The 26860-nt window shown below is 53.5% G+C and overlaps 8 protein-coding genes across 8 annotated transcripts; 4 read left to right on the plus strand and 4 right to left on the minus strand.

Moving 5' to 3' along the window:
- The first annotated feature begins 286 nt into the window (after positions 1-286).
- On the plus strand, positions 287-3358 carry NCU05304 (nuclear segregation protein). The gene is made up of 4 exons (XM_956982.3): positions 287-383; positions 458-919; positions 1114-2280; positions 2340-3358. The coding sequence occupies exons 2-4, from the start codon at positions 791-793 to the stop codon at positions 2499-2501; spliced, it is 1458 nt and encodes a 485-aa protein (XP_962075.1). The 5' UTR covers positions 287-383; positions 458-790; the 3' UTR covers positions 2502-3358.
- A 2151-nt stretch (positions 3359-5509) lies between these two features.
- NCU05303 (hypothetical protein) lies at positions 5510-7851 on the minus strand. Its single transcript, XM_956981.2, has 3 exons — positions 7304-7851; positions 6804-6966; positions 5510-6745 (listed from the first exon to the last, which is right to left on the minus strand). The coding sequence occupies exons 2-3, from the start codon at positions 6929-6931 to the stop codon at positions 6190-6192; spliced, it is 684 nt and encodes a 227-aa protein (XP_962074.2). The 5' UTR covers positions 6932-6966; positions 7304-7851; the 3' UTR covers positions 5510-6189.
- Positions 7852-9530: 1679 nt separating this feature from the next.
- On the plus strand, positions 9531-11836 carry NCU05302 (GTP-binding protein Obg). Its single transcript, XM_956980.3, has one exon. It carries the CDS (start codon positions 9737-9739, stop codon positions 11510-11512), a length of 1776 nt encoding a protein of 591 aa, XP_962073.1. The 5' UTR covers positions 9531-9736; the 3' UTR covers positions 11513-11836.
- Positions 11837-11918: 82 nt separating this feature from the next.
- On the plus strand, positions 11919-15117 carry NCU05301 (methyltransferase). The gene is made up of 3 exons (XM_956979.2): positions 11919-12086; positions 12281-12498; positions 12572-15117. Exons 1-3 carry the CDS (start codon positions 11952-11954, stop codon positions 14895-14897), a joined length of 2679 nt encoding a protein of 892 aa, XP_962072.2. The 5' UTR covers positions 11919-11951; the 3' UTR covers positions 14898-15117.
- A 149-nt stretch (positions 15118-15266) lies between these two features.
- NCU05300 (hypothetical protein) lies at positions 15267-18032 on the plus strand. Its single transcript, XM_956978.2, has 6 exons — positions 15267-15698; positions 15794-15836; positions 16003-16079; positions 16197-16277; positions 16362-16487; positions 16549-18032. Exons 1-6 carry the CDS (start codon positions 15438-15440, stop codon positions 18016-18018), a joined length of 2058 nt encoding a protein of 685 aa, XP_962071.2. The 5' UTR covers positions 15267-15437; the 3' UTR covers positions 18019-18032.
- Positions 18033-18228: 196 nt separating this feature from the next.
- NCU16889 (hypothetical protein) lies at positions 18229-19899 on the minus strand (the record flags this gene model as incomplete). The annotated part of the gene is made up of 1 exon (XM_011396136.1): positions 18229-19899. The coding sequence occupies one exon, from the start codon at positions 19897-19899 to the stop codon at positions 18229-18231; it is 1671 nt and encodes a 556-aa protein (XP_011394438.1).
- Positions 19900-20154: 255 nt separating this feature from the next.
- nuo29.9 (NADH:ubiquinone oxidoreductase 29.9) lies at positions 20155-21765 on the minus strand. Its single transcript, XM_956977.2, has 3 exons — positions 20943-21765; positions 20696-20800; positions 20155-20632 (listed from the first exon to the last, which is right to left on the minus strand). Exons 1-3 carry the CDS (start codon positions 21593-21595, stop codon positions 20569-20571), a joined length of 822 nt encoding a protein of 273 aa, XP_962070.1. The 5' UTR covers positions 21596-21765; the 3' UTR covers positions 20155-20568.
- Positions 21766-22140: 375 nt separating this feature from the next.
- On the minus strand, positions 22141-25347 carry nit-3 (nitrate nonutilizer-3). The gene is made up of 2 exons (XM_956976.2): positions 23176-25347; positions 22141-23114 (listed from the first exon to the last, which is right to left on the minus strand). Exons 1-2 carry the CDS (start codon positions 25202-25204, stop codon positions 22189-22191), a joined length of 2955 nt encoding a protein of 984 aa, XP_962069.1. The 5' UTR covers positions 25205-25347; the 3' UTR covers positions 22141-22188.
- Between the last annotated feature and the right edge of the window lie 1513 nt (positions 25348-26860).

Genomic DNA, 26860 nt, shown 5'->3' on the forward strand with positions numbered 1-26860 from the left:
TTGCGTTTCCGGTACATACATGATAGTACACAAAATTAATTCTCCTCGGCCAACTACCTATATAAACCTCTTCCATGATCCATATATGTTCCATGAGGGACATTGCTGGGCAAAGTGAAGTGAACTTAGTGAAGAGCCAATTCAACCTATCATCATCATCCTCCAACCAACCAACCAACCAACCAACCAACCAACCAGCGCACCATATGTACTTGGTAGGGTAGGTAGTAGCGCACAGGCCAAGACGGTGACACGCGTGACACGGTGTCGGGGAAAGGCCACGATCTGCAGATCTGGAACACGCCTGAAGCGGGACAAATTTTGGAATTTTTTGGAACTGGCGACGGGACTGTGAATTGAGGGTTCAAAGTGACCAAAGTTAGGTTAGTTCCCGTTCAATTGTCAATTTGGATGCGGGCAAAACAGATCAGGCATTGACAGCACCCGCACTACCTAGCCATTGTTCTCCCCAGGGCAGTCTGGACCCCATCTTCCACTACACATCCACATAACCACATCTCAAAGCAGCGATTACCCCAGAGGTACATCCTATCCTACAGGACCCGAACAGCGGTCCTCGGACGTGCACTGCCTTCCACTTCCCATCCTTCCTCAGGTCGCCCGCGGCTGTTCTACACTAAGTAGCTCTCCAACCAACCTACCCACCGGCTCCGACCCACGCCCCCCGGTTGCCTAGTCCCCCTTCCCCGTCTTTATCTTACTATTCCCTTCCTTTCGTCTCTTCTTCCTTCTTCTTTTTTTCCTTCAGCAACCCCCAACACCACACACAATGGCCGAGTCGCAATCCCCCGCTGCCGCCCCTGCGGCCACCACCAAGCCTCACAAGCCTGATCAGGATGCCTTCAACGAGAACCTCGCCAAGGCCGAGAAGGAGTATCAGGAGGCCCTGAAGAAATACGTGAGTCCCCTGCCCTGGCCGCTACCAAGAGCGCATCTACCCGATACCGTGGAGTCAGAGCACCCGCCCTCGCACTCACGATGCACCCTGCCGTCCACGCCACCCTCACCACCACCACGTCTTTTGCTACTAGAAGCTGCTGCCTCCAATTGCCATGTGACAAGGCCAGACTAACCAATTGTCCTTGAATCCAGAACGAGATCAAGGCCAAGGTTGAGCTCGCCGCTCCTAGCAAGAACAAGGACCAGCCCAGCCCCACCCAGAAGAAGCGCCAGGAGCTCATCTCCCAGCTCAACGAGATCCGTCAGCAGCAGGCCGGTGGCAAGAATGCCCGCACCTCCAAGCTCGACCAGATCAAGCGCCTCGATGAGCAGCTCCGCAGCCGCATTGCCGAGCAAAAGACTGCCCGCAGCAAGGTCAACTTCAAGTCCACCGAGGAACTCGACCGCGAGATTGAGCGCCTGGAGAAGGAGGTCAACGGCGGCATGATGAAGCTCGTCGACGAGAAGAAGGCCCTCGCCGAGATCTCCAACCTCCGCAAGCAGCGCAAGAGCTTTGCTGGCTTCGACGATGCCCAGAAGCAGATCGACGACCTCAAGGCCAAGATCAAGGAGATCAAGGACAGCTTGGAGGACCCCGAGGCCAAGGCCCTCAGCGAAAAGTACAACAAGCTCCAGGCCGAGCTTGACGCCATCAAGGCCGAGCAGGACGAGGCCTACAAGAACCTCTCCAGCCTGCGCGACGAGCGCACCAAGCTCCAGCAGCTCCAGTCTGAAAAGTACCAGGCCATCAAGAAGCTCAAGGATGAGTACTACGGCGCTAAGAAGGAGTTCGCCAAGTGGGAGCGTGAGCAGCGCGAGAAGGCTCGCGAGAGACAGCAGGCCGAGCGTGAGCGCATCGCCAAGGAGCGCCGCATGGAGCGTGCCCAGAAGATGCTTGCCGAGGCTTCTGACCCCGCCTACCTCGAGGAGATCCGCCGTGCCAACTCTCTCCTCAAGTACTTCGACCCCAGCCACGAGGTCGCCGAGAAGGCTCCTCTCCTGGCCGACAAGGGTCTCGGTGCCCAGGCTCTTCGTAAGGTTGACGACTCTGGCCTCAAGGGCATGAAGCTCGTCCGCAAGGAGGAGCGTGATGACGACTACCTCCCTGCCGTCAAGAAGGGCAAGAAGTCCAAGAAGCCCACCGGTGCTGCCCCTGTCGCCACCGGCAAGACCTTCAGCCTCCCTCCCTCGGTCATTGAGGACTGCAGCTTCGTCGGTGTCGAGCCCCCCATGGCTGCTACCGATATCCCTGCTGCCGTCGAGAAGATCAAGGCCAAGCTCGAGCAGTGGAAGGCTGACCAGCCTGAGCAGACTCGCAAGGTATGTTGATATTGTTTCGTTCCTGTTGAACTAGCCGTTGCTAACAATGCCGCTTGCAGAACATTGAGAAGGCCAAGAAGGAGATTGAGCGCCTCGAGGCTGAGGAGGCCGGTGAGGCTTCCGGCTCTGCCACCCCCAAGAAGGCCGTCGAGGAGGTCACCGAGGGCGTCAAGAACGCCACCATTGAAGAGAAGACTGAGGCTGTCGAGGCTTCCGCATAGAAGCGCCGCCATCGACGTCACGGATCGTCTCGTTCTCTGACATTTGGGAAGCCATGATTTGAGGGGGACCAGGACTCCGACGAGGTTCAGGTTGCCAGGTTAAGCGGGTATTTGGGTCCTGTCATCCCTCTTTTTCATCCCTACCACTACCGTCCGTTGCCCACAACGACGTCACAGCCGTGTCAGATGTTGTGCGCATCTATCCCGGCACATTATCATTCGCATATATATCGCCGATATTCATCCTTTTTTTTGCCTTAGTGGTTGGTCTCTTCAGTTATCACCACCCTGGTCTGTTCCATCAAATGTTGTTAGCATGCTTTTTGGGGTACAGAAAAGGGGGGAAATGTTCGGGAATTCAAAATACGGGGTGGCATTCTTAACTCAACCTCACCTTCACACGCAAAAGACTTTAATAGCTGGACTCGTCCGAACCTGCTCCCTAACGTATAAGGTATCGAGGTGATGTTTCTGGTGGTTGGTGAACATAAGGGAATCGAAAAACGAAGGACAGCACGCAAACTGAGGTATCGCAGGCCCCGAAACAAAGCACGGCCAGGTGTGGGAGTGGAAGAGACTGGCGGGAACATGTGAAAAGGACTCTTGGGATAGCTTAGATACGAGAGTGGAAAACAAGAGGGACATTGATACCCATCTTCCACACTCGCACTTCCATACCTCCTCCTGACCGTCAAGTGCCATTGGATGTTTGCTTTCATTGACTGCTTGCCTGCCATGTTCCGTCAACCTCAAATACCAACAACCATCATCCTTCCTCGCTTCTCACCGCAACGACAGCTGTCAACGATAAAAGATAGTTACCTTACCTATCCACGAGTGTCAGTGTGTTTAGAAATAGAATCCACTCGCCCGACTGGTCTGCGTTTCCAGCGGAACCCGAATAGCGTAAATCACAACAAACAGTATTGTTACAACCCAAGCAAATAAGCCGAGTGAGAGTAACAGAAAAAAAAAAAAAAAAAAAAAAAAAATTACTCCTGACGTTCTCAAGCACATTGGCACACACAGAGCAGACGGGACACACGCCGATAGCGGCCCAACAAAAAACGTCCCGAGTGTCCCCGTGCACACTGTCCATGTCCGTCCTTTGTCTCTTCCTATCTCTATGCTATCTATTAGGATACACGTAGAAGTACAGACAGGTACTTGGAGGTTCCCTTTCATGTGAGCCGGGCAATCTTCTCGAGACCCTTACTTAACCTTTTTGAAGAATCAAAAGGTGAGGTAGGTACCTACTTAGGAGACTAGGTAGCTAGCGATATTATCCTACTTGATAGGTTTGTAAACATTGGGTGTCAAATCGACATGTGAAGTTTCAGTTTCGTACAATGTTTTTTTTAATTGATTATATTGGTTTAGTCATAAACCCACCCAATATTTGATGTCAAAGAAAGGGGGGGGGGGAAAGTTTCTAGTAGGGACTTGTACTGATGATGTACATTACTACAGATTTAGTTGGACTGACTGGATTTCCAATGACTGGATTTACTGGATTCATTGGATTCATGACATGACTGGATTTACTGGATTTGTTGGATCTATAGTATGATATAAATGCATGCTAATCCCATACCTCTACCTCTATCTCTACCGGTATATCCCTAGAGGTATGTTGCTCCCATCGAATAGAGAAGTTACTTACTACATTAGGTAGGTACCTAGGTATTTACCTATACACATAGGGTACATACATACATACAACAATGGGGGCATATTCGATAGTACACTACACTAGGTACATGTACATATACGCAGTACCTCTCCCCCCCCAAGTTTCTATTCGTCAACAGATAGGAATTCCAGATTTCACCACCTCATGTCATGTCCCGGTCTCAGAAAATCCGTGCGAATGGTACATACCTAGCGAAGCGGGACGGAGTCAAAGGACATGTGGACGGACGAATACCTACCCGTCTAGTGAAGACGGGATATAGGTAGTAGCGTCATCGGGCATCTATCGAGCCGTTCTTTTTTCAGTGTTCTCAAAGTTTGGGTCAGGCTAGGTTGTAGGTTGGTAGGTAGGTCTGGATGGATGGTAGTTCAGTTGCAGTGGTAGGTAGTCCAGTGGATGGGTAGGTATGGATGCGGGTAGTCCAGCCGCAAGTAAATCTGGTGTGGTGTGGTGTGGTATACTGTGGTGTGGTGCGAGTAGCCGAGATCGGGGGGGGGGGGGGGGCCGGGTTGAGGAGGGGGGAATACATACATACCTATCTACCTCTACCGACCGACAGCAAAAGCAAGACGGGTATGCAAGAAAAGAAAGAATCAGGGTGGCTGGGTGGCTTGGTGGCTTGCTAAGTTTTTCTTTGCTTTCCCGCTTGCTTTTCCGCTTGCTTTTTCCGTTTCCCGCTCTGCTGCAGTGCTTGTGCTGTGTGTGGTATTGGGTTCCAAGCATCTGGGTTAGGTGTTTGGGTCAGGTTACTCCAGTCCTCTCTGCCTTCTCGAACTTTGTTGATGTGCGAAAGTGATAGTTTGGATGTGCATTTCACTTTACGCAAGAACGTGAAATATGTGAAAAGAAAGGTTATGTGAAAAGAAAGGTAAGACAAAAACTTGGAGAGAATATACCTAAGTTATAGAATATACCTCAGTTATTGGTGAGGTTGATGAATGGGACCTACAACAACACATCGTGAGGAAACGATCTGACGGTATATCGCTACGTCCAAGACATACCACCTTCAGAATGAGCTTGAAGTCGAATGTTTGTCTGTATGATATATAGGGTATGACAACTAGCGGTATGCATCAACTTTCTACGTCCGTCCGGGGAACCGTATCACGACTTCGTCATGTGAGTGACCTCAACTGAGGATAGAATCGTCATTATGCTGCGGCTCCTGAGACAAGTTCGTGACAGGAACACAGAAGAGACAACGGCGCGATGTCCGTCTAGATTCAGATCTTGGAGTGTGTACTGGACTACCTCGGTTGTGTACTACACCAAAAAAAGGAAAGGATAGCAGAACGGGTGAGAAGATCTGATTCATTGAATGAATGAGCAGTGAACTAGCTCTGTTCGAGTGACTGCCTAAGCGCTAGCTAGCTATACCTTTCAGCTTTCGTCTCCAAAGGCTCAGTGTTTCCTCCTTCGTGACCAATATCGTTCAAGGTATACCGGTCTATGAGGTAAAATCGTCATCTTATCATAACATTCCGCCCTTTCTTGATTTTTGTTTTGCATTGTTTCTTTCGTGAGGTATTCATTCCATCATCGCAGTCATAAGTAAAATCCAGGCCTGCCACCCAGCCTTTCCAGAAGGTAAAGGAGCCCAAGCAAGAGAAAAATCGATAAAGCACAATCATGATTCCTTGAACACCGAGTCAACCGCCCATTGACTATCCGTAAACCCGGTCATTCATCCGTTCATTTCCGTTCCGTTTCCCTTCCCGTCCCGAGTTCCAGACGATTGTTTGTGATCCTTTACTTGATTTTTTGAGAACAAATGCCGCCGTCGCTTTCCCTAAATGTGATATGCAACAATACGGCCGTGGTATGCAAGAATGGTATGTAAGAAAAGATCCTCATGCTGTAGATGTGTGACCCCTTGTCGAGGCCATGGGTATGATTCATCTTTTTTTCGTAAAGCATGAGGCAAGTGACGACAAAGGGAATCTCGATTGGAAGCGAACGTAGTATTGTCAACTTGTCGAGGTTGTTGGCAATTTAGTATGGCTGCTGAGGATAGTATGTTGGCGGTCCAGGGTGTGGTGCCCGGTATGATTGTCTCCGCTCCCTTGGTCCTGGTGTGCGCCTGTCACTTCCACGGACCGGCTCAATCGGGGGTGGCGTGCGTCGCATGGCAGGCATGGGGGCAATATCTCTGTCGTAGGCCATGCTGCGACCGCTGGCCACAGTTGCTGGGGCACCAGGCGCCATCCTCGAGCTGGTACTGATTCTCCTGGGTGCGTTGAGAGCATTGAGAGGAGGGTCCTTGACAGATGCGTCACCATCATCTGGAAGGGTCAACTCGACTAGGCTGTAGAAGTACTCGAGCACCTCGGGGTATCGCTGTACTGAAGCCTGCCAGTCCTCATCGATGCCGCGCTTCAACTGGGCTTGGGCGTTGGCGAGTTCACTAGGATGAGGTGGCTGCTGGTAGTATTGCCAGGCGTGTTCTGTGATGCGGTCCAGGTGCGAGGCATGTGCCGTCTTTCGTCGCTCAGTCAGCTGGCGGAAGTGATCGAGGATGTAGTCTTGAGCATGAGCTCGCACCCATGACCTAGAGGGATGTTAGCATGGCTCGTGGCCACAGACAGAAGGATGATGGGTCCACTTACCGGATGTCGTTATAGATAGACTGCATCATCCGGTTTTCAGCCTGCTTGACGGCCATCTCGAGGCCCTTGGCCTCACAGTCACAGGCAACGGTTGCCGGAGCATGGCAAATGGCGCAATCAGGATCCATTCTGACGATTGACTTTTGTGACTGTTTGGTGGTTTCTGCCGAGTACATTGTTTAGTGTGGTGTTGTCAAAGGCAATAAGTAGTAGAGTGATCTTTCGAGTTTGGTGTAGTATGGAGTATGTGGAGTATGAGGCCTTGCTGCTTTTATTATAAGAGTACGTGTTGCTATGTTCACAACGTTCACGCTCTTTCTCATGACCGACAAAGGGACCAGCCCAGCAGCAAAGTATAGAAGCTTGATGATGAAGCAGCCAAGAGTAGATGGAGCAAGAGGCAGAGAGAGAATGGGGAAAGACGTGGGTGTTATGAAGCTGGTGTGAGGGAGTACAAGACAAGACTCTCGGTCGAGAGATAAGGCAGCAGATTCACTAACCTGATGTATCAAAGGCCGAGAAGGTGTCGATCGAGTGGAATCAACAAGTAAGCAAGCAGCACAGGCGGGAAGAAGTGAGCAAGCAGGCAGGTGCGCAGGTGGAGGATGTATGTGGATGTATGTGGATGTATGTAAGTGTGTAAGTCGACAAGGTACCGGAGGGGAAACACCACAGCAGCGCGACCACGCAGTGTGCAGGATGAGATGGCGAACGAGGATGAGGGAAAACACGACTGATGAATGGGAGAAGAAGGAGGAGAAGCAAGAGTTGAGAGGGGTGAGAGGTGAAAAGAGGAGCCAGGAGCCAGGAGGCAGGACAGGGCAAGGAAGTGTCAAGCAGCAAGCAGCAACAGAAAGGTCGGGTTCAGGAACTATGGTAAGCTTGCCCTGCTTGCGTGTACCATGTAGCAGCAGCAACAGAATGGTCCGGCCGGATCAACCCAGAAAAGAGTCTCGAAAGGCAGGCAAAGACGACCGAGACGAGAGACGAGAGGGATCTGCCCCTGTTTGGCTGTTTGGGACACACAAAGGTTGCAGCAACACTCCAGTCTCAGGTCTGTCAAAGGCGAAACCACACGTTGTCCGGCTGGGGAGCTCTGTCGTGGCTCGAATGCGGGCCCGCTTGGCCCCCTTTGGCAGCAGTGGTCTGCAGCTTGCAGCGGCCCAATGCCTGTGTCGACCAGTCCGCGACGGCGTGGCCGATCCGGGACCCAGTTTTCCCGACTGGAGGCGAGTGTCGTTTGCACCTTGTCTGGGACCTTTTCTGTCTAGGTGGTGGCGGATGATTCGCTCTGCAGCAGCAAGACAGCGCACTCTTGCAGCAGACGATCCCCCAGACGTCCAAGGTTATCGGCGTCTTGAAACTCGGGGATGCTGACAGTGGGGTGACGGGCAACACGGCCGGTTGGTTGGATACCGGCTTGATGGGCAACTGGCGATGAGCAGACGGGCAGCAACGAAACGCGGAGCAAAACAAAAGCTGCCGACAGGTGGGAGATGGGAGAAGGAGGCAAAAAGAAAAGGCAAGGAAGAGCCGCGTTGCCGTAAAGGAGAAAAGGGCGTCGTGTTCAGTCAGCGTTGTAATATCTGACAAGAATATGATAGGCAGGGTTGCTGGTTTGATTAATCCTGAGACGATCTAGAAGAGCGGGAGGGAGGAGAATAGTCAGTCTCCGTTGCCCTGTCAAATAGAACAAGAATGTCAACATCATCAACAACATCAACAACAAACAACGGAGGAGGCGGGCAACGGGGCAACGTAAACGAGGACAAGACACTAGGTCCTACCCGAGACTCGAAAGCATGTAACAAGTGTCAGAGAAAATATGTGATGTGCCTTTTCTCCAACCCGAGTGAGTAGGCATGCAAAGTCCCCATGATTGTGTGTGTGGACACTGCTCCCTTCAACCACTTCCATTTACCTCCCCTTCCCCATGAACAACCGCATGAGATGAAGAGATGAGGTTCGGTTCCCAGCCGGAATTTGGATACCTTGGATCCTGAGGTACCAATGTAGCTGAACGACACTGTCCAATAGAAACTCCAAAGATGGGGAGGCTGGGGAATTGGAGTCAGGTCAGACGGGAAGGAAGCAACATTATATCGACGTCTCACTTGTGATGCTACCTCTAGGTAGGTATGCCGTGAGTGTGTGAGTTGTCAGTGCCGCCGCCGCCCTCAAACGTCAGGTTGTTACCGTAGATATTTCCTTATTCCTAGGTAGATATCAGACACAATGAGCTGAGCAGCAGACGCAATGTCAGCCCGCCGGCATAGCCATAGCCATAGCCCTTGTGAGTTTGAGACAGAGGTCGAATAGGAAGAGTGATGGTGCGGCGCACTTGCGACAGAGCGAGGGCCATGGCCGATTCGGAACGGAATATGGCAGCACTATGGCAAAGAGACACAAAGGTTGATTGGAATGTGAAGATAATTAGTGTATTGAAGTTAACCGTTGGGTGGGAGGCGAGGACAAGGAGAAGGAGGAGGACGGGAGAAGAGGACTGGAGGAGTGCTGCGATGGTGGGGAAACTTTACCAGCATCCGCACTCAGCAGCTTTCCCCGCCATTGGAATTGAAATTGGGTGCGTGTCCGTCCGTCCAACAACCGGGCAGTTTCAAGGAAGCGTCCCGGAGCGTCGATCAGAACAACTTCAGACGGACCCCCAGTTCGCCAAGACTTTTAGCCCAATCCACCTGCCATGGCCTGTCATGCACGCACTCCCCGCAGTGGGTCTTTACACTTACTACGTACCTCTAAGTGGGGAAGTGCTACTATGGATACCTAGGTGGTATGTAGTGGTCTCTTATCTTATCGGCGCGCGCTAACGAGATGGCACTCCCGTCGTGATCCAAAAAGTTGGCGGCCGAGGGGGCAAACAACTGAAACCCAAGACTGGTCAATGTCCATTATGCGCCATTGTCCTGTTCGAGATGGCGTCTCGTTGTGCTCATAGCTCCCGGCTGTTTATGCCCTTTCTATATCCATCATTGTTTCGCGCCAGCGCCGCAAGCGTGCCCCGTGCTACTAGCTTAGCCCTCGCCCGAAACCTTCGTTACAGCAGCACAGCGACATTGGAACCCCAGCACTCCGAGAACGACGACGAGGCCAGATCGAGACTCAATCCCGCCCCCGACGACTACTCGAACCCATACTTTGCCGACAAAGCCAAGCTGCACGTCTATGCTGGCCCCGGTGGCAACGGCTGTATATCCTTCCTCAGAGAGTTGTTCATTCCCGAAGGCCCGGCAAACGGAGGCGATGGAGGCCATGGCGGCAATGTCTATATCCAAGCTGTCCACGGCGAGACTTCGCTACACAAGCTGGCACGAAGAAGGCATATTCGTGCTGGCCGAGGAAAGCATGGCCAGGGCAGCGCTCAGGGTGGACAGCGCGGAGAGGACGTCATCATAACTGTACCAGTTGGAACAGTCGTTAGCGAGATCAGCCGCGACGACCCCGAAGGCGAAAGGCAACTCATTGACCGAGCCAAGTACAAGCGCAAGAGGAAAAAGGACTTTCGTAATGCCGCTGCTCTTGAGGCTCCCAAGGAGGAAGAAGGGGTAGAAGGAACAATAGTAGAGGAGGAGCCGCCCGTCAACCCAGACCTCGACCGATGGCTATTATACCCCGGCATCTCTTCATCAGAGGCCAGAAGAGTTGGTGCGGAACTGCCGCGACTGCCCCGTCGCGACCGGTTATTTCAACAACCGCCAGCTCCCATATATCTGGACCTGAACCGTCCCACACCACGGCCCATCCTGCTAGCGGCAGGTGGCCTTGGTGGACTCGGCAATCCCCATTTCGCAAACAAGGAGAGACCAAGGCCCATGTTTGCAACAAAGGGAGAGCCGGCCATGTCTCTAGAGATTGAGCTCGAGCTCAAGCTCCTTGCCGACGTCGGTCTGGTTGGTCTGCCCAATGCCGGCAAGAGCACCCTCCTGCGCGCCTTGACCAACAGCCGAGCTCGTGTTGGCCACTGGGCATTCACCACGTTACAACCCAATATCGGCACCGTCGTGCTCGACAACAACAAGGGCCGTCCCTCGGTAAAGAGCTACAAGCGAATCAGCGACGCTCCTGTCGATGATCCCTTTGCTCTCACTGGTGCGCCCGACGAGGTCGAGCAAAGAACGCGCTTCACTGTCGCTGACATTCCGGGTCTGATTGAGGGTGCCCATCTCGACAAGGGTCTCGGTATTGCCTTTCTGCGTCACGTTGAGCGTGCTGGTGTGCTCGCCTTCGTCATTGACCTGGGTGCTGGCAATGCTGTGAAAGCGTTGAAGGCGCTGTGGAACGAGGTGGGCTTGTACGCGCAAATGCGCGAGGATGAAGAGGCCGACCGGGAGCGCGCAGCAAGGATTGACTGGAGTCCCGAGGCCGGTATTGACAATGTCAGCATGTCAGGTGGATGGCCAGCCTCGAACGGCATGGCCGACTATCCACCCTCTGCTGCCGAGCCTGCAGGGCTGTCCATCGCAGGAAAGCCGTGGTTTGTGGTAGCCACCAAGGGAGACTTGAAGGACACTCAGGCCAACTTTATGGAGCTTAGAGATTACTGTGCGGCTGTCACACGTGGGGATGAGCCCCATCCCAGTGGTGTTCCGGGTGCTTGGATTGAGAATGTGGAAGCCATTCCCGTCAGTGCCATCAATGGTCATGGCGTGGAGAGGATTGTTCACTGGACGGTCGGCTTGTTGGATGGTTGAACAAACTCACAAGCTTTCGTCTTTTATTACTACCCTAGGCTTTAGCATGAGATACCTAGGCCCTCCTCTACTCAGATATCCAAAAGATGAACAAGAAAGCGCAGTGACTAGGTATACGTAGGTACAGGTTGTAGTCTGCCCTGTTTGGTGGTTGGACCCTGGGCTTACAACACAAAGGAACTTGAAGTTCTTATCAGTAATTACCGATAAGCAATGTTAACATTGGGGACGTATTCCACTAACCCAACCGGGTTAGCCTGTAGGCATGGTGGATTCATAACAGCTGCTCCATGTAGAAAAACGACCAATCAAAACACATATTTCTCAAGTTCCCTCGGTTAGCGCCCTTTCTAGTCCCCCCACCCCCACATTTTAAGTTTGCGGCGACGGCTTTTGTTTCGAGTCTCGACTTGCACGCGACAGAGACTGGCGTTGCCGCATGTCCCTTTTTTTCCTTCCTCCTCCTCCAACACTTCGACTCCTCCGGCTACCAAAGTTGAGTATCGCAAGCGGACACATCTTTGTATCCCCAATTGCGAATCTCTCAAACATGGGTCGCGGTGGTAACTTCAGGGTACGTTCTACCTCAGCAGCAGCTCTTCCCTTTGTTTTTTTTTGTTTTTGTTTTTTTTCATATCCCACGTCATCAGCCTCGACTTCCTTCACTTGTCATACTCGAGTCCCCCAGTCATCCATTTCATGCTGTAGTGTTGCAATCTTCACCTTCCAAAGCTGAAACGTACTGACCGATGTGTGTCTGTGTTACAGAAGGGCCGTGGCGGTGGCCGTGGCGGCAAGCGTAACCGTGATGACAACCGTGGAGGTCACCAGCCTTACACCAGATACCCCGAGGTCGTCAAGCAGAACGAAAGGCTCGAACGCTACTACAACGACCTTCTTCAGCTCCCCGAGGAGGAGCGTGAACAGTTCTGGGCTGCCCTGAAGAGGGAGCTGCCCAACAGCTTCCGCTTCTGCGGTTCCAAGGGGTACAGTCACCTTGGCCGTCTCACGTCTTCATGACCCATTTCCATCCAATTGCTTACCATCTCTTCACAACAGACACGCTCTCGCCGTCAAGAACCTCCTCCAGACCCGCTACATCCCCGAGATTACCAGAATCACCTACGATGGCGCCGTCGTCGAGCCCCCCCAGCCTGTGCCCTGGTACCCCGACGGCCTCGCCTGGTGGATGACCACCCCCAAGAACGTGATTCGCAAGTTCCCTCCCTTCTCGGCCTTCCAGAAGTTCTTGGTTTCCGAGACCAGCGTCGGCAATATCTCCCGTCAGGAGGTCGTCTCCATGATCCCTCCTCTTCTCATGGACCTCCGCCCCGGCATGACCGTCCTCGACATGTGTGCCGCCCCCGGCAGCAAGGCCGCTCAGCTCCTTGAGATGATCCACCGTGGCGAGGAGGCCAGAATCCGTCACGTCATCAAGCAGTTCGGCGGTTCCGTCGACGAGATCAAGAGCGCCGATGACGACGCCGCCCGCCTCGAGGCCGACCCCAGCGACGACGGCAGAGCTACCGGCATGCTCATTGCCAACGACGCCGACTACAAGAGATCCCACATGCTGATCCATCAGCTCAAGCGTCTCTCCTCCCCCAACATGATCGTCACCAACCACGACGCCACCATGTACCCCTCCCTCAGGATACCCAACCCCGAGGACCCTAGCAAGCCCAACTACCTCAAGTTCGACCGTATCTTGGCCGATGTGCCCTGCTCCGGTGATGGCACTCTCAGGAAGAACGTCAACCTTTGGAAGGATTGGGCTCCTGCTGCCGCCTTGGGTCTGCACCTTACGCAAGTCCGCATCCTCGTGCGTGCTCTCCAGATGCTCAAGCCCGGCGGCCGCATGGTCTACTCTACCTGCTCCATGAACCCCGTCGAGAACGAGTCCGTCGTTGCCGCCGCCATCGAGCGCTGCGGTGGTCCTGACAAGATTGAGATTGTCGACTGCGCCGACCAGCTTCCTCTGCTCCAGCGCAAGCCCGGCATGCGCAAGTGGAAGATCATGGACAAGTCCGCCCGTGTCTGGAACAGCTGGCAGGAGGTTGAGGATCACGCCAAGTCCACTGAGGATGGCATCACCCCCAGCCGTCTCGTCGAGTCCATGTTCCCCCGTCCCGAGGGCAGCATTTGCGCCGATCTCCCTCTGGAGAGGTGCATGCGTGTCTACGCTCACCAGCAGGATACCGGTGGTTTCTTCATTACTGTGCTCCAAAAGAAGGCCGAGTTCAAGGCCAAGCCTGAGGAGGTCAGGCCAAAGGAGAAGAAGCAAGCTCCCAAGCGCCCCTTGGAGGAGGCCGAGGGCACTGAGGACGCTAAGAAGCAGAAGACCGAGACTGATGAGTCTGCCAAGACCGAGGACGTGGTGATTGAGGAGGCGCCTGTTGAGCCCGTCGAGGAGGTCAAGGCTGAGGAGGTTGCCCCCGTTGAGGAGACTCCTGCTACCGAGGAGCCCGCTGCCAAGGAGGAGGCCACCGAGACCCCGGCTGAGACCCCTGCCGAAACTCCCAAGGAGGCCCCCAAGGAGGGTGAGGCCCAACCCGAGCGCAAGCAGAAGCAGCAGGGCTCTTATGAGGAGCCCTTCAAGTACCTCCCCGCCGACCACGAGGTCATCAAGAACATTGCCGACTTCTACAAGATTTCTCCCCGCTTCCCCGCGGACCGCTACATGATCCGTAACGCCACGGGCGAGCCTGCCAAGGCCATCTACTACACCAGCGCCTTGGTCCGCGACATTCTCGTCATGAACGAGGGCCGTGGCGTCAAGTTCATCCACGGTGGCGTGAAGATGTACGTCAAGCAGGATGCTCCTTCGGCCGAGGTCTGCCGCTGGCGCATCCAGTCCGAGGGTATGCCCATCCTACACGGCTACGTGGGCGCTGAGCGCGTCGTTGTGCTCAAGAAGAAGGAGACGCTGAAGAAGCTGCTCATTGAGATGTTCCCCAAGATCGCCAACGGCGAGTGGGAGAAGCTCGACGAGATTGGCGAGCGCGTCCGTGACTTGGCTCTCGGATGCTGCGTCCTCCGCGTTGAGCCCGATGGCGACGACGAGGAGTTCAACGAGCACATGGCTCTCCCTCTGTGGAAGAGCTTCCAGTCGCTGAACCTTATGCTTCCTAAGGAGGATCGCAGTGCGATGTTGCTCCGTATCTACAACGACACCACTCCCTTGATCAACATGGGTATCAAGCGGGATGCGCCCAAGGAGGGTGCTGAGGCAAAGAAGGAGGGCGAGGAGGAGGTCAAGGCTGAGGAGACCGAGACCCCTGCGGAGGCCAAGACGGATGTCACTGTCGAGGCTCCAGCGGCTGCCGAGGAGCAGGTCAAGGATGCCGAGGGTGATGTTTCCATGAAGGAGGAGACCACTGCTTAAACTTGGTTGGATTTTCTTCTGGTTGGGGCGTAATTTTCTGGCATATAAGGGAATAGCGAGGAGCTTTTTTCTTGAGTGTGTTGTGGATGGGTAGATAAAACTTTCAGCATTTGTCCATTTAGATAGAGAGAGGGATTTCTTTGAGCTGAACTAGGTTTATAGGTTTTAACTGGGGGAATGCATTTATTGTTCGATCAATTTTGAGTTTTGGAATTCGGAACCCTTGAATGCTGTGACGTGCTTGCCAAACGGAGTGATGGTATGTCGTTGTGAGGTACTTCCGAGGTACTTAGTTTCTGGTTGACCCACTGTGCGTGAAAAAGTACCGATGAGGTGCCTCTGTCCTCCCAAACTTCCACTTTACAATTCAAGCACGTCGCGTCCCGCACCGCGTGTGCTTGAGCAAGGCATTTCCCCAACTACAAACGCTTCGATGATCATGAGAGTAATGTGAAATCTTTGGACAGCGACATAGACATCTTTTCAGTATGCGAAATAGCAGTGGGTCATTACATTAGATCGAAACCTGAACGGCATCTGATGCAAATTTGTCGGGACCGCGCGAACCTGTGCCCCAGCCTTGATCAACCACCATTTGCGAACCCTTCGAGATCCGAGACCCGACAATTACTTTCGGATAGAGGTATTGACAAAAGACATTTTCAAGCAAATGGTTCATCTCTGAGTCGTTTGCATATCAGGAGTCAAAATTCGAAGGAACACCATACGATGCCCACCAATAAAGCCCCGACCTCGAACGAGTGGGATTTGCCCAAGTTGAGGGCGTCTATCAACTTTCAGGTATGACCAATAAGTCAGAAGAGGCTATGTATTATATATATGTACGCACGCCCAGCGATGAAGGAGGCCAACTCGCTAATCTCTCCCTCAAACAGGACGACTGGAAAGATCCCGTCTCAGGCGAGTCGATAGCTCATGGTACGTCCGGTTTCTCACTTTGGTGATTTTGTTTTGATTTTTTCTTCCCTGGGGATATATGGGAGAGTCCAGGAGTGTCAAACCCCAGCCAATGTGTGTGTGTGTGTGTGTGAGAGAATTGATAAACTAAACCAAACAAATGAACTGAACAACAATGACTTGACAGAATTCTTCGACGTGAAATTCTACCCGTACAACCCCGTCGGCGCCCCGCCCGTGTTCGCCATCGCTAGTAAGAAGCATGTACGTTCTTGTTCTTGTTTCACTGACTGTCACTTTGATGATTGTTGGATGTCTGTGATTTTCTTCATGTTTTCAGGATAACTCAAGGAGACATGCTAATTACTAGCCAACACCTAGGTGATCATATGTCGCATCAATCAAAATACGGACAGTAGCACCAATCCTGTCGAGGTGTTGAAGTTGATAAGGGACGATGATGTGAGTTTTCGATTCGACCCCAACTAGGTATGTGGCCGTTCGGATAGATGGGAATGTGCTAATGCTGTGTGTATTGGTGAATAGGATGACGCAGCAAACTGTTCATGCTGCTGGTCCAAGGACATGGAGACCGGTCAACCATGGCTTTGTATAGCCGGGGCGGATGCAAAGGTGAAAGTCTACGATGTCAAACAGGGCAAGTTAGTCAAGGTTTGTTTGTATCCCTTCCCTTCTTACCCTTCAAGTCCCCAGATACTAATGACAGAAACAGACCCTCGTAGGCCACGGCGGCGGCATCAACGACCTCGTCACCTCCCCGCTCACCCCCTCCCTCATCGCCTCCTGCTCCGACGACACCACCGTGCGCCTCTGGTCCCTCCTCCCCATCCACTCCGCGCAACCGTGCATGTTCATCCTAGGAGGCGACGCCCACACCTGGGACCTGCTGAGCATCGCTTTCCACGACACGGGCCGCTACTTACTGTCAGCAGGCCACGACCAAACCATCAACCTGTGGACCATCCCGCCTTGCCCTTCCGAACCCGTCACTCACCCGCTCGTCATCCACTACCCGCACTTTTCCACAAAGGAAATCCATAACTCGCTGGTGGACTGCGTCTCCTTTTTCGGCGACCTCATCCTATCTCGCGCCTGCTGGGAAGAGACTATAGTCTTGTGGTCTATATCAGGCTTTTCCTCCTCCTCCTCCTCCTTCCCCTCCCCCTCTTCTTCCCCCTCCCCCTCCTCTTCATTTCAGGGTAACCACCTACCATTATCAACAGCCCCCACAACCTTTGACCCCTCCAAACTCACCCGCTCCGCCTTCTGGCAAGCCCCCGACCTCAACCCCGAGACGCGCCCGGCCTATTTCACCAGACTGCTCCAGTTCAAAACGGTCGATTGCAAAGGGCAGTTCTACATGCGCTTCAAAATCTTGCACGCACAAGGAGGGAAGCATCCCGTGCTGGCATTTTGTAATGCGCGGAATAAGTTTATGTTTTGGGATTTGAGTCGGTTGGGTAGTTGGCAGCGGTTTTTGGGGGAACTTAGGGATGCTGAAGAGGAGCAAGAGGCAGAGGAGAAAAACCTAAAAGAGGGGGGAAGAGAGGGGAGGAGGAAGAGGGTGGTTGAGGCGCCGGGGTGGATGCCTGCGAGGAAGATGCCCAGACGGACTGCGGGGGCGACAGGAGAGGGAGGGGGAGGGGGAGGGACTACCTATTCTTCTACGGCGGCGGCGGCAGCGGCGACGACGGCGGCGAACTACAACAAGACAACAGGGGGTGTTGGTTCTGGTGGACGGGCTTCAGGAAAACAACAACAACAACTTGGTACCGGGACGTCCACTAGTCCTGATCCCGAGACTTTGCTTTCTGCTTCTGCTGTTGCTGCTGGAGCTGCTGCTGGTGGTGGTAGACCAGGTTCGAGTTCGAGGGAGAGACCGGGCTCGAGAGGATCTACTACCACCACGGCTACGGCGACGGCGACGGCTACCCAAACAGCAGCAAGCAGGGCCCCGGGCATAGGACTGGGAGGATACACGCAGAAGCAGCTGGATGAGTGGCATGATCAGTGTGATATCACGGACTCGCACAAGGAGATTAAGCCGCATAAGACGGTTACGGTGGATGGTAAGGGACAGCATTTTGTGGGGAGGCAGGTGGCCTGGAGTCCGGAGGGGAATTGGTGTGTGGTTGTGGGCAATTCGAACCGGGCTATGATCTTTCAGCGGTGGGGGAAGTAAAGAGTAAATAGGGTGGGAGGGCGATTGGAAGAAAATTGGTGGGGGAGGTATAGGACAGTTGTGAGAGCAGAAGGAGAAGAGGTGTGTAGATCGTTGATAGTAGCACTTAAGACTCGGTTTGATAAACTTTACGACAATATCTCGTTATTCACACCTCCTTTGGGATATCAAACTAACGGGAACAAAAAAGTGAGCTAAACAGCGCCAACTTCACCTCATAGCCAAAGCAAACGTGTCTCTACTCCTCCCCCTATCCCCCCCTTCCTCCTCCCCCTCCACATCCTCATCCTCCTGATCACCACCACCACCACCACCACCACCACTAATCAACTCCAAAATCCACTCATCCCCCTCCTCCAACTCCCCCCCTCTCAACTCCCTCATCTTGATAAACAATACCCTCGCCCTATCCCTCTCAGCAGCCTGCGCCCTCCTTCCCTCCTCCTCATTCATCCTCTCCTCATGCGACTTCCTCCAGTTCCCACTGCCTTGCTCCTCCCCTTCCACCTCCTGAGTAGTGACCGTAACAGGCACGCTCAAATCGCCCACATAAAGCGCCACCATGGCTCTCAACCTCACCAGCTCCACATCTTTATTGTAGGGGGTATTCTCCAACACGGCATCCATCCGTCTCGCTACGTCCCTCATTTGCTCCAACGCCTTCAATCTCAGTTTTTCTTTCTCTTTTCTTAGTCTTACTTCCGGTCGCCGGCTTTGCCGTTCGTCTTCTTCCATTTCTGAGCGGTATAGAGGGTGGATGGTGTCGGTGTCCATCCCTCTGTTCCCTTGTGGGTAGTATATTGATGGTGATGGTGGTGAGGACCTCAGGGGATCGTGGAGGGCTGCTTGCTGGTCGATTTGCATGTGATCATCATCGTCCCCTCCGAACTTGTGTAAATCATCATCGTCGTCGTCGTCATTGATAGAATCAATGAGAGGTTGTCTGTCAAGTTGTTCCACCCCGTACCGGTGTTCCGCAAAACAAGCCTCCATCTCAAACCCAAACAGCGCAGGATAGAAGTCCACCGCGCCCATCTTGTTAGGATGCAGCCTGCTCCACGGATGTAAATGGATGAGCGTCTCGTAGTACGCCCGCACCCGATCCCGATTTTGTGCTGCGCGGAGTAATCGGTTGCGTTCCTTCCTCTCTTTTGCATCCCCTTCCCCAGATGGTCCCTCCCCGTCGTATACCCCCCCCTCCCGCTCTTCCTCTTCCATCTGCGTCCCATCCCCAAATAAGCCGCCTTGTGATCCTCCCCGCAACTGGTTCCCCGGGTTTTCCCCCACCCTCATCAACACCTCCGCTCCCAACTCCCAATACCCACCAAACCGCAAATCCACCTTCCGACCATTTACGTCCGCCCGAACCAGCAAGCCGAACGCTCGTCTCGCTAGCGCTATGTCCCCTTCGGCTAGGCAGCGTTGGATGATAGCGACCAGTGCGCCAACGCGCGACTGATGCGCTTTATGTAGTTTGGCTGTGCTACGAACAGGGTCGCGCTTGGCGTAGGGTTTTCCCGTGCTGGTGACGGAGATGGTGTCGGCGTCTGTTGCTGTAGTTGTCCATCCGTCTGTTTCGGCGTCGGTGTCGCCGGCGTCGGAGTTGAAGGTGGTGCTGGCGAAGCTGCTGCGGCGGGAGCGGGAGCGGGAGCGAGGATGAGATGAAGTAGGTGAGGAGGGAAGGGGTCGGTGGGGGAAGTCCGGGTAGATGGAGGAGGGGAGGGGCGCGTCGGGGGAGTTGCCAGCTGGGAGAAATTGTTTGAGGGTGGAGGGCGGGTGGGAGAGGGGGTTGATGATGGTTGAGGAGGAGGGTGTTGCTGAGTAGGTGGTTGAGGCTGTTGAGAGGGCGCGTTTGCGCTTGGTTGGGGAGCGGGAGTCCATGGGATATGTGACTGTGAAAAATTGATTTTCGTTGTTGTTTCTCAAGATGATATGACGTTATTGATGACTGTGAAAAAGTTTTGGTGTATTTGTTGATGAGTGATGTTGTGATGTTTTGGTGAAAGTTTCGTGAAGTGGAAAAGCGAATGAAAGAAAACTCAGATGGTGAAATCCCCGGTTGGTCAACCCCGCCTTGTGAACCGTGCATCACTTGGGAAGACTTTCGAAGTTAATGAACACACAAATACTTTTACTCTGATCCTTACACAAGAGCCATGGTCTTGTAGAGACGCCCTTGGAGGTTTGCTACATATAGTCGAAGGCTGTTGTGTACATTGGTCATGGACCCACTCGGTGATGATCATCCTCAACAATCCCACTTAGACTTACCACTGAATAATCCAACCACAGATATTATTACTTCTACTCACATAGTTTTTGAAGGTAAACCTACTGCCTTAGTGTAAAGCCCACAACACCTGAGGAGGGCATAGTCATTCCCGCCTGCCAAAGTCGATGATTATATACATCTCCCGGCGTGGTATGGTATAGGTACAACTGGCTGAGAAATGCCTGTCCTCCCTTCTTCTTCGTAACGCTCATAAAATAGGTGGCCGTCATGGCCTGGTTGGTCCTGTGTTCCCATTCTCTATGTCTGTCGATGTTTGTTTACTCCTTACGCTCAAAGTAAGTCCATTGGCCCTCTGGCGCCTCCTCCTCAAGAGCTTCCCAACTGTGACGGGTTAGTCCACCTGACCAATAATGGGATGCTTAAGGACAGAAAAACAAAACTTACGGCCTGGCCTGGGTCATAATGTCAACCAGCTTAAGCTCGCCCTCGGCAACCTGAACAACCTCCTCAATCAAGCCAGAACCAATCCTGGCCTCCATCTCAGCAATCCTGTACGGAAATCAGATGTCAGTATATTTCTGCGAATTCCGCATCCAGTCGCCCATGTGGAGAGCTGCAACAACGGGACACACGAGACAGGGATCAGGGCCCATATGTGGCTGTCATATCCACTCGGAAGGGGAACACGCACTGTTCAGCGCTCAACGGCGGCTCCGACTCCCACTCGACGGGGCTCTTGTCCTCGACAACACCGCCCATCTTGATACCGAGATCCCTGAGACCCTGGCGATAGGCAACCGGGTCTGATTCCCTGATCTTGTCCAGCTCGAGCAGCTTGTCGCTGTCTTCCAGCTTGACGGCGCCGACGACATCCTCGCCGGTCTGAACCCAGGAAAAGTGCGGATCCAGGACGGCACCATCCCACTCGACGTCGCGCCAGTCCTGCGGGGGGACCATCTGGCGGATGAAGTAAGCGCGGCCGTCGGGGCCTTCGACTAGGCGGGCATGCTGGCCGTCGAACTGGCGGGCCGTGAGGTCGCTCTTGTGCTTCTCGAGCAGCTTGCGGGCGCGCTCCTGCCAGGCGTCGTAGCCGTCGGGCACGTACTGCTCGACGATGGCGAGGCGGTGCTTGGTCAGGGCCTCGGCGGACTGGCGGTACAGCGAGTGCTCGGGGATCTGCTTGAGCTTGTCGAGGGTGTGGTTGTAGAGGTACAGCAGGGCGGAGCGCGGCGACGGGTGGGTGCCGAGGCCGGTGAGGCCGGTCGGGGAGCCGGGTTTGAGGAAGCGGGCGGACGGGCGGACGGTAGCCGTCGCGGTCGCGAGCAATCGGAGTGCCGCGCGCATGGTTTCCGAGTCGTGTCGTGGAGGTTGTTGACTGACTCGGGGTCCGGTGGGGTGGGGTGGATTGTGGGTTGTCGAGGGGACGAGGCTCCAGAGAGAGGAGAGATCCAGAAGGTGGACCGGGATGGCAGAGGTACTGTACTATGGTACCTAATGTACTATGTACAGCGCCCGGGCCTGGCACTCAATGACGGATTGACAGAGCTCCAGCACAGTGCGGCAGTGCAGCGACTGAGAAACTCACATGATACGGCACGTGCACAAGGAAGAGCTCTTCGCTCCCGTCGTGTTCTTATTGGCCAATTGCCTCCTGCTGTCTACGGACAAACGATTGCACACAGCAAGCTACAGCGGGGTAGCTTGGGCCTGTTTCAGCCACATGAAGCTGTGCTTGCAAACGCCTTGTCAGCTGTCACTCCGCGGAGATGTCTTCCCCAGGCCACTTCACCCACACCACCACCACCACCACCACCACCACCACCACCACCCACTCAGCTTCATGATGAGTGAGGAGGCTCACAACACTTGTCACGATGAACACAAAACGTCATCTGAAGGTCCTCAATTCATTGCTACGCTACGCTCAAAACACTTGCTCAAAAAACTAATACATCCTCATCCTTCCACCCCATCCCCTTCAACACCTCCCGAACCATATTCTGCATTCCCTCCGGCCCACACAGCAACACCATCGTCTCCCCCCTCAAATCCCCTTCTCCAACCTCTCTTTCCAGCATCGTCTTATCCAGCCTTCCTCTCAGCCCTTCCCACTCTGCACCCGGTCTACTCAAAGTATACTTGACCCTACACCTCCCCTCGGGTTTGGCCCTCTCCACCAACTCATCCAACTCGCTCTTCATCAGAATGTCTCCTTCTACCCGATTCCCATCCAACACCAAACACTCCGTCCCGTCTTGGTCATCCACGGCAACTGCCCTCAGCACCTGGTAGATAGGCGTCACGCCCGACCCACCACAAACCATGACAAACCTCTTGACCTTCCTCTCTCGTCCATTGACAGAGCAGACGCCCCGGCCTTGGTAGACAAACTTGCCCACCGGTCCTTTGAACTCCACGGCTTTCCCCAGTGCCAAAGCATCCAGCGCCTGTGTCATTTGTCCTCCCTTTATATCTTCGGTAGGAGAAGCGTAGTAGATCTTGACCAACACCCGGAGAGTTCCCCGCTCCAAAGTGCCGTCCGAGATGGGCGTGTAAGCGCGGATGATAGATTCGGTGGGTTTAGCAGGGTCAGGGAGTCGCATCATGAGATGTTGGCCGACGGGGAGCCCAATGGATTGGGCAGGGTGTGACAAAGCGAAGTGGAAGATTTTGGTATCCGGGGAGACGGATTCTTTGAAGGTGAGGATGGCGCTGTTCCATGTCTTGGACTGGAGGAAGATGGGGCGGCTGGGATCGCTGAGAGCTGGGTCCGAGGTGGAGGAGGACTTGAGCGCCGCGAGGGCGGAGGGAGTGAGGGTGCCGATGTGGTAGGTTGGCATCATTGCTTTGGCATTTTCGCTGTCTGTGAAGAGTCAGTTAGATGGACTCATGACGATGGACCAGAAAGATGGAGGTGGACTTACGAATGGCTAGGAACTCGTCGGTTACGTCCTGTCCAGCAGCGCCGGTGATGGAGGCAGCACCACCTGGATGACCCTCGAGGAACGGCGTACCGTTGTAAACTTGGCCGTTCACGACGAACCAGGGCTCTTCCTCACCATCGTGCTGGCGGAGCTCTTCAAGTGTGATAAGTCGAGTGACTTTTTCATCCACCATGCTGATCTCCTTGACAGGCTCTTCTTTGACGACGTTCTCCTCAGCCCCGGGGACTTTCTCGCCCCAAAAGCCATTAGCAAGATTCCCGCCTTCCTTCTTCACTCGATCCATCCAACCGTCCGACGTCAGCATCGGTTGAGTAGGATGCTCGAAACGCAAGGTATCGCCCTCATGATGAATAACGACCCGAAACCAAGGGTTATTCATCATCCCCAGCACACTCCAATACATCTCCTTGGGCTGTAGCGCCAGCGACTCATCCATCGCTCGGATGCACACATCCTTTGCCTTGCGCAGCTCAGAAAGAGGAATCTCCAAATCCCAGAAACACCAACAAAAGCAGCTCTCCCGCCACGACACATCCAACCTTCCACCAAACAACTCCTCCCCATCTTGAGCTTCCCGATACCGATCCTCTGGGTACTCAATGCCCGCCAGCCTCCAGCTCTTCCCCTGATCAAGCGTCACCTCCAACCTCGTCACCCTCCTCCCTCCCCCCGCATACGCATATCCCCTCAACCTGTACGTCCCCGCCCCTTCGTCCCCTCTCAGCGACACAACCTCCCCATGCCCCGGCTCACAAATCACACTATTCACATTCAAATCATAAATCGCATACCTCTCATCCCTCCACACCCTCTCCATCTCCTCCGTCTTCTCCCCACTCTCCTCCGGCCCCACCGTCGTCGGCAACACCCTATTATCAAAAACATGATACCAATTCTCGCTCGGCCCCTTGGTGACCACAATCCTCTTCAACCACTTGACACTCCGTCCACCAATCTGTCCCGGGACCACCACCCTGACCGGCCGTCCATGATCAGGATGCAAGTTCTCTCCATTCATCTTATGCGCCACCATGATCCCCTTGTTGGGATCCATCGCCCACGCAAGCTTGACACTGGTTCCGTACGTCCCATTCGGCAGCTGATCGGCGCCCTCAAAGCAGACGTACCTCGCCCCTCCTCCCTTTTTCGTTAGAGGTTTTGCCCTCGCCAATATCTCAGAAAGTCCCACCCCCGTCCACAACGCAGTCGATAGCCCGCCCGCGCCCCATGAGAACCCCTTCGATTTTCGGAGCACGTTTTGTTCTTTCCTCCTGTTGCCCGCGCACACTAAAGTGACGGGGTACGTGACGTTGTCCCATTTGGAAGCGTCCATCAACTCCCGCACGCTGATTTTTAGGGGGTGCTCGACGAGTCCTTCGACGGTGAATTCCCAGTTTAGTAGCGAGTCGTCTTCCTCCTTATTGATGGTAGCGGGAGGGGTAGCGACAGATGAAGGGATGGGCCCGTGGTTGCGCACGTAATGGAGGTTTTGCGGGGTTAGGAATCCGTGTTCGAAAAGCGCAGTGAGCGGCGGTTCGACGTTGAAGGGGTGGGATCCCGTGAGGCGAATGAGGCGCGGGTCGCGCGGGATGAGGTGGTCGGGGGTTTTGAGGTCGGTGGGGAGGATGGTGGTTAGTCGGGTGGAGGGTGGGGGGAGGGGGTAGGCTGGTTTGAGTGATGAAGAGGTTATTGGGGAGGGCGGGCAGGAGGTGTTGGTGTTGGTGTTGGATGAGTGTGAGTAGTTAACCGAGGTCTCTAATGTTGTGGAGTTGTCGTCGGATGAGGAGGAAGAGAAGTCCGTTGTAGTCGGGCTGGCGGTGCGAGTGCTGGCGAGGTCGTTGTCAATGTCATTGTCATTGTCGGACGGACAGTAGTCCGCCGCTCCCCTGGGGTTCTTCTCTGCTGCTGCAGCAGCAGCGCCATTTGGCAAGATGAGAGATGTGAATCTCTGTTGACGTTCGGAGGAGTCATGAAGACTTTGACGCTGCTCGAGAGCTGGAGCCTCCATGATGATGCTCGTGAGGTAGGTAGGTAGGTAGGTAGGTAGGTAAGGTAAGCAAAATGTGTAAGTGACAAGCGAACCAATAAAAAAGCGCTAACAAAACTTTTAGCAAAGACAAGAAAGAAAGAAAAAAAAAAGAAAGAGCTGCTACTTGAAGGGTGTATCTACTTCAAATATACTTTAGATATGTATAAGAGACATGTGATAACCTCCCCTGGATTGAATTTGAACAGTTTGGAAACAAGTGTGAGCTTGAAAGAACACACACGCCCCCCCCCAAAAAAGACAATGCAGATAACAGAGTCCAGTGATCAACAAACGATGGATGACAGAGTATAATAACCATGTAGTATGTACTCAAGATCGATCGGTGGGTTTCCCCCTAACCTCTGCCCCCCAGTGTACATACCTACATAGTAAGTCTAGAACAGCCCAGCTCTATGTAACGAATGAATGAATATGATAACTCAACCCATAGGTACTAGTTCTGGGTAGTATTGTGTCATGGAATTTTTTTACGATTTCTTTCCGGGGGAGCGTTTGAGAAGGGTTCGTCACATCCCGTCCAGGCACTATACTACAAGCTGGCAGGATTGATCGTTCGTGGATAGGTAGCAAGCATCTGTTTTTTTTTGTTTGTTTGTTTGTATTTGTGTTACTGTGAACTGAACAGAACTGCACCGCTCTGAACTGAACTGAACTGACCTGAACTGAACTGAACTGACCTGAACTGAACTAAACCGCTCTGAACTGTGACCCTCGTACGACCTACCTACCTACCTACCTCTACTCTAGGTACCATACAGGTAGGGTAGGTAGTTGGGTAGTTGTGTGGTGGGTGGTACCTGAACCGTACCGTTATCTCGTTGCTTCCCCATACGTCACTCTGTCCCAAACTGTTGGTAATAAAAATTTCTTTCCCCAAAATTCTCTTTGGGTGTACAGTAGTAACATAACCCTTGTCTTTTTTTTTTTTTTCTAGAACCAAAATGGAACAAAAAAAAAAAAAAAAAAGACGGGGAAAATGAAGAATCGAACATCACCGGTTGCCACGGAGAAACCAAATTCTTATCCACGGTTTTTGGGGCAGTCGGTCAGTCGCTCCGCGGATTTACCTCTTCCACCGAAGAACGGGTGGTACTTATCTACGTACCATAGTAGTGTAGAGTAGTGTAGTGTAGTCCCGGCTCCCGGCTTTCGGGGTTACTGCATTAAAATGTCATGGGGTGTCTTTGACGAATCAGATGATGGGATGGGGCATGATTGATAAGGTTTGATAGTGCATTGTACATATGTATTGTAGTGTAGTGTAGATAGGCCGGCGCCCGGAGATCCATGAATCAAGCCATTCAACAACAACAGCTCACAAGCCAACGACACGGTAACTACCTAGAAAGAAAGAAAAAAAAGTAGAGACCAAAACCGCCCCTTTTGGGTCCCCTGAACCCCCGCGTCGGTAACGGAAACCGCGCAGGTGCCAAAGAGATGGCACCCATTCCGATATCCGGATAACATGCCCAAGCCCGTCTAGACGTCTGCAGTTCGGTATCTGGAGGAGGAGGAGGAGGCGGCGGTGGCGAAGAAAGCATCTCCGGATGAGATACACCAAGGCTCAGTTGGGACGAAACCAAACATGAGCTTGAACGTAATCACGACTCGAGT

Source organism: Neurospora crassa, linkage group IV (genome assembly GCF_000182925.2).
Source record: "Neurospora crassa OR74A linkage group IV, whole genome shotgun sequence".
NCBI lineage: Eukaryota > Fungi > Ascomycota > Sordariomycetes > Sordariales > Sordariaceae > Neurospora > Neurospora crassa.

Coding starts and splice junctions, on each gene's coding strand:
- NCU05304 (XM_956982.3), top strand. CDS start 791: ATGGCCGAGTCGCAATCCCCCGCTGCCGCCCCTGCGGCCACCACCAAG. Junction 920..1,113: donor AGGAGGCCCTGAAGAAATAC/GTGAGTCCCCTG, acceptor CCTTGAATCCAG/AACGAGATCAAGGCCAAGGT. Junction 2,281..2,339: donor AGCCTGAGCAGACTCGCAAG/GTATGTTGATAT, acceptor TGCCGCTTGCAG/AACATTGAGAAGGCCAAGAA.
- NCU05303 (XM_956981.2), bottom strand. CDS start 6,931: ATGGATCCTGATTGCGCCATTTGCCATGCTCCGGCAACCGTTGCCTGT. Junction 6,746..6,803: donor TCTATCTATAACGACATCCG/GTAAGTGGACCC, acceptor ACATCCCTCTAG/GTCATGGGTGCGAGCTCATG.
- NCU05302 (XM_956980.3), top strand. CDS start 9,737: ATGGCGTCTCGTTGTGCTCATAGCTCCCGGCTGTTTATGCCCTTTCTA.
- NCU05301 (XM_956979.2), top strand. CDS start 11,952: ATGTCCCTTTTTTTCCTTCCTCCTCCTCCAACACTTCGACTCCTCCGG. Junction 12,087..12,280: donor GTCGCGGTGGTAACTTCAGG/GTACGTTCTACC, acceptor TCTGTGTTACAG/AAGGGCCGTGGCGGTGGCCG. Junction 12,499..12,571: donor CGCTTCTGCGGTTCCAAGGG/GTACAGTCACCT, acceptor TCTTCACAACAG/ACACGCTCTCGCCGTCAAGA.
- NCU05300 (XM_956978.2), top strand. CDS start 15,438: ATGCAAATTTGTCGGGACCGCGCGAACCTGTGCCCCAGCCTTGATCAA. Junction 15,699..15,793: donor GGGCGTCTATCAACTTTCAG/GTATGACCAATA, acceptor TCCCTCAAACAG/GACGACTGGAAAGATCCCGT. Junction 15,837..16,002: donor AGGCGAGTCGATAGCTCATG/GTACGTCCGGTT, acceptor ATGACTTGACAG/AATTCTTCGACGTGAAATTC.
- nuo29.9 (XM_956977.2), bottom strand. CDS start 21,595: ATGCGCGCGGCACTCCGATTGCTCGCGACCGCGACGGCTACCGTCCGC. Junction 20,801..20,942: donor CCGCCGTTGAGCGCTGAACA/GTGCGTGTTCCC, acceptor ATTTCCGTACAG/GATTGCTGAGATGGAGGCCA. Junction 20,633..20,695: donor ATTATGACCCAGGCCAGGCC/GTAAGTTTTGTT, acceptor AACCCGTCACAG/TTGGGAAGCTCTTGAGGAGG.
- nit-3 (XM_956976.2), bottom strand. CDS start 25,204: ATGGAGGCTCCAGCTCTCGAGCAGCGTCAAAGTCTTCATGACTCCTCC. Junction 23,115..23,175: donor CGACGAGTTCCTAGCCATTC/GTAAGTCCACCT, acceptor GACTCTTCACAG/ACAGCGAAAATGCCAAAGCA.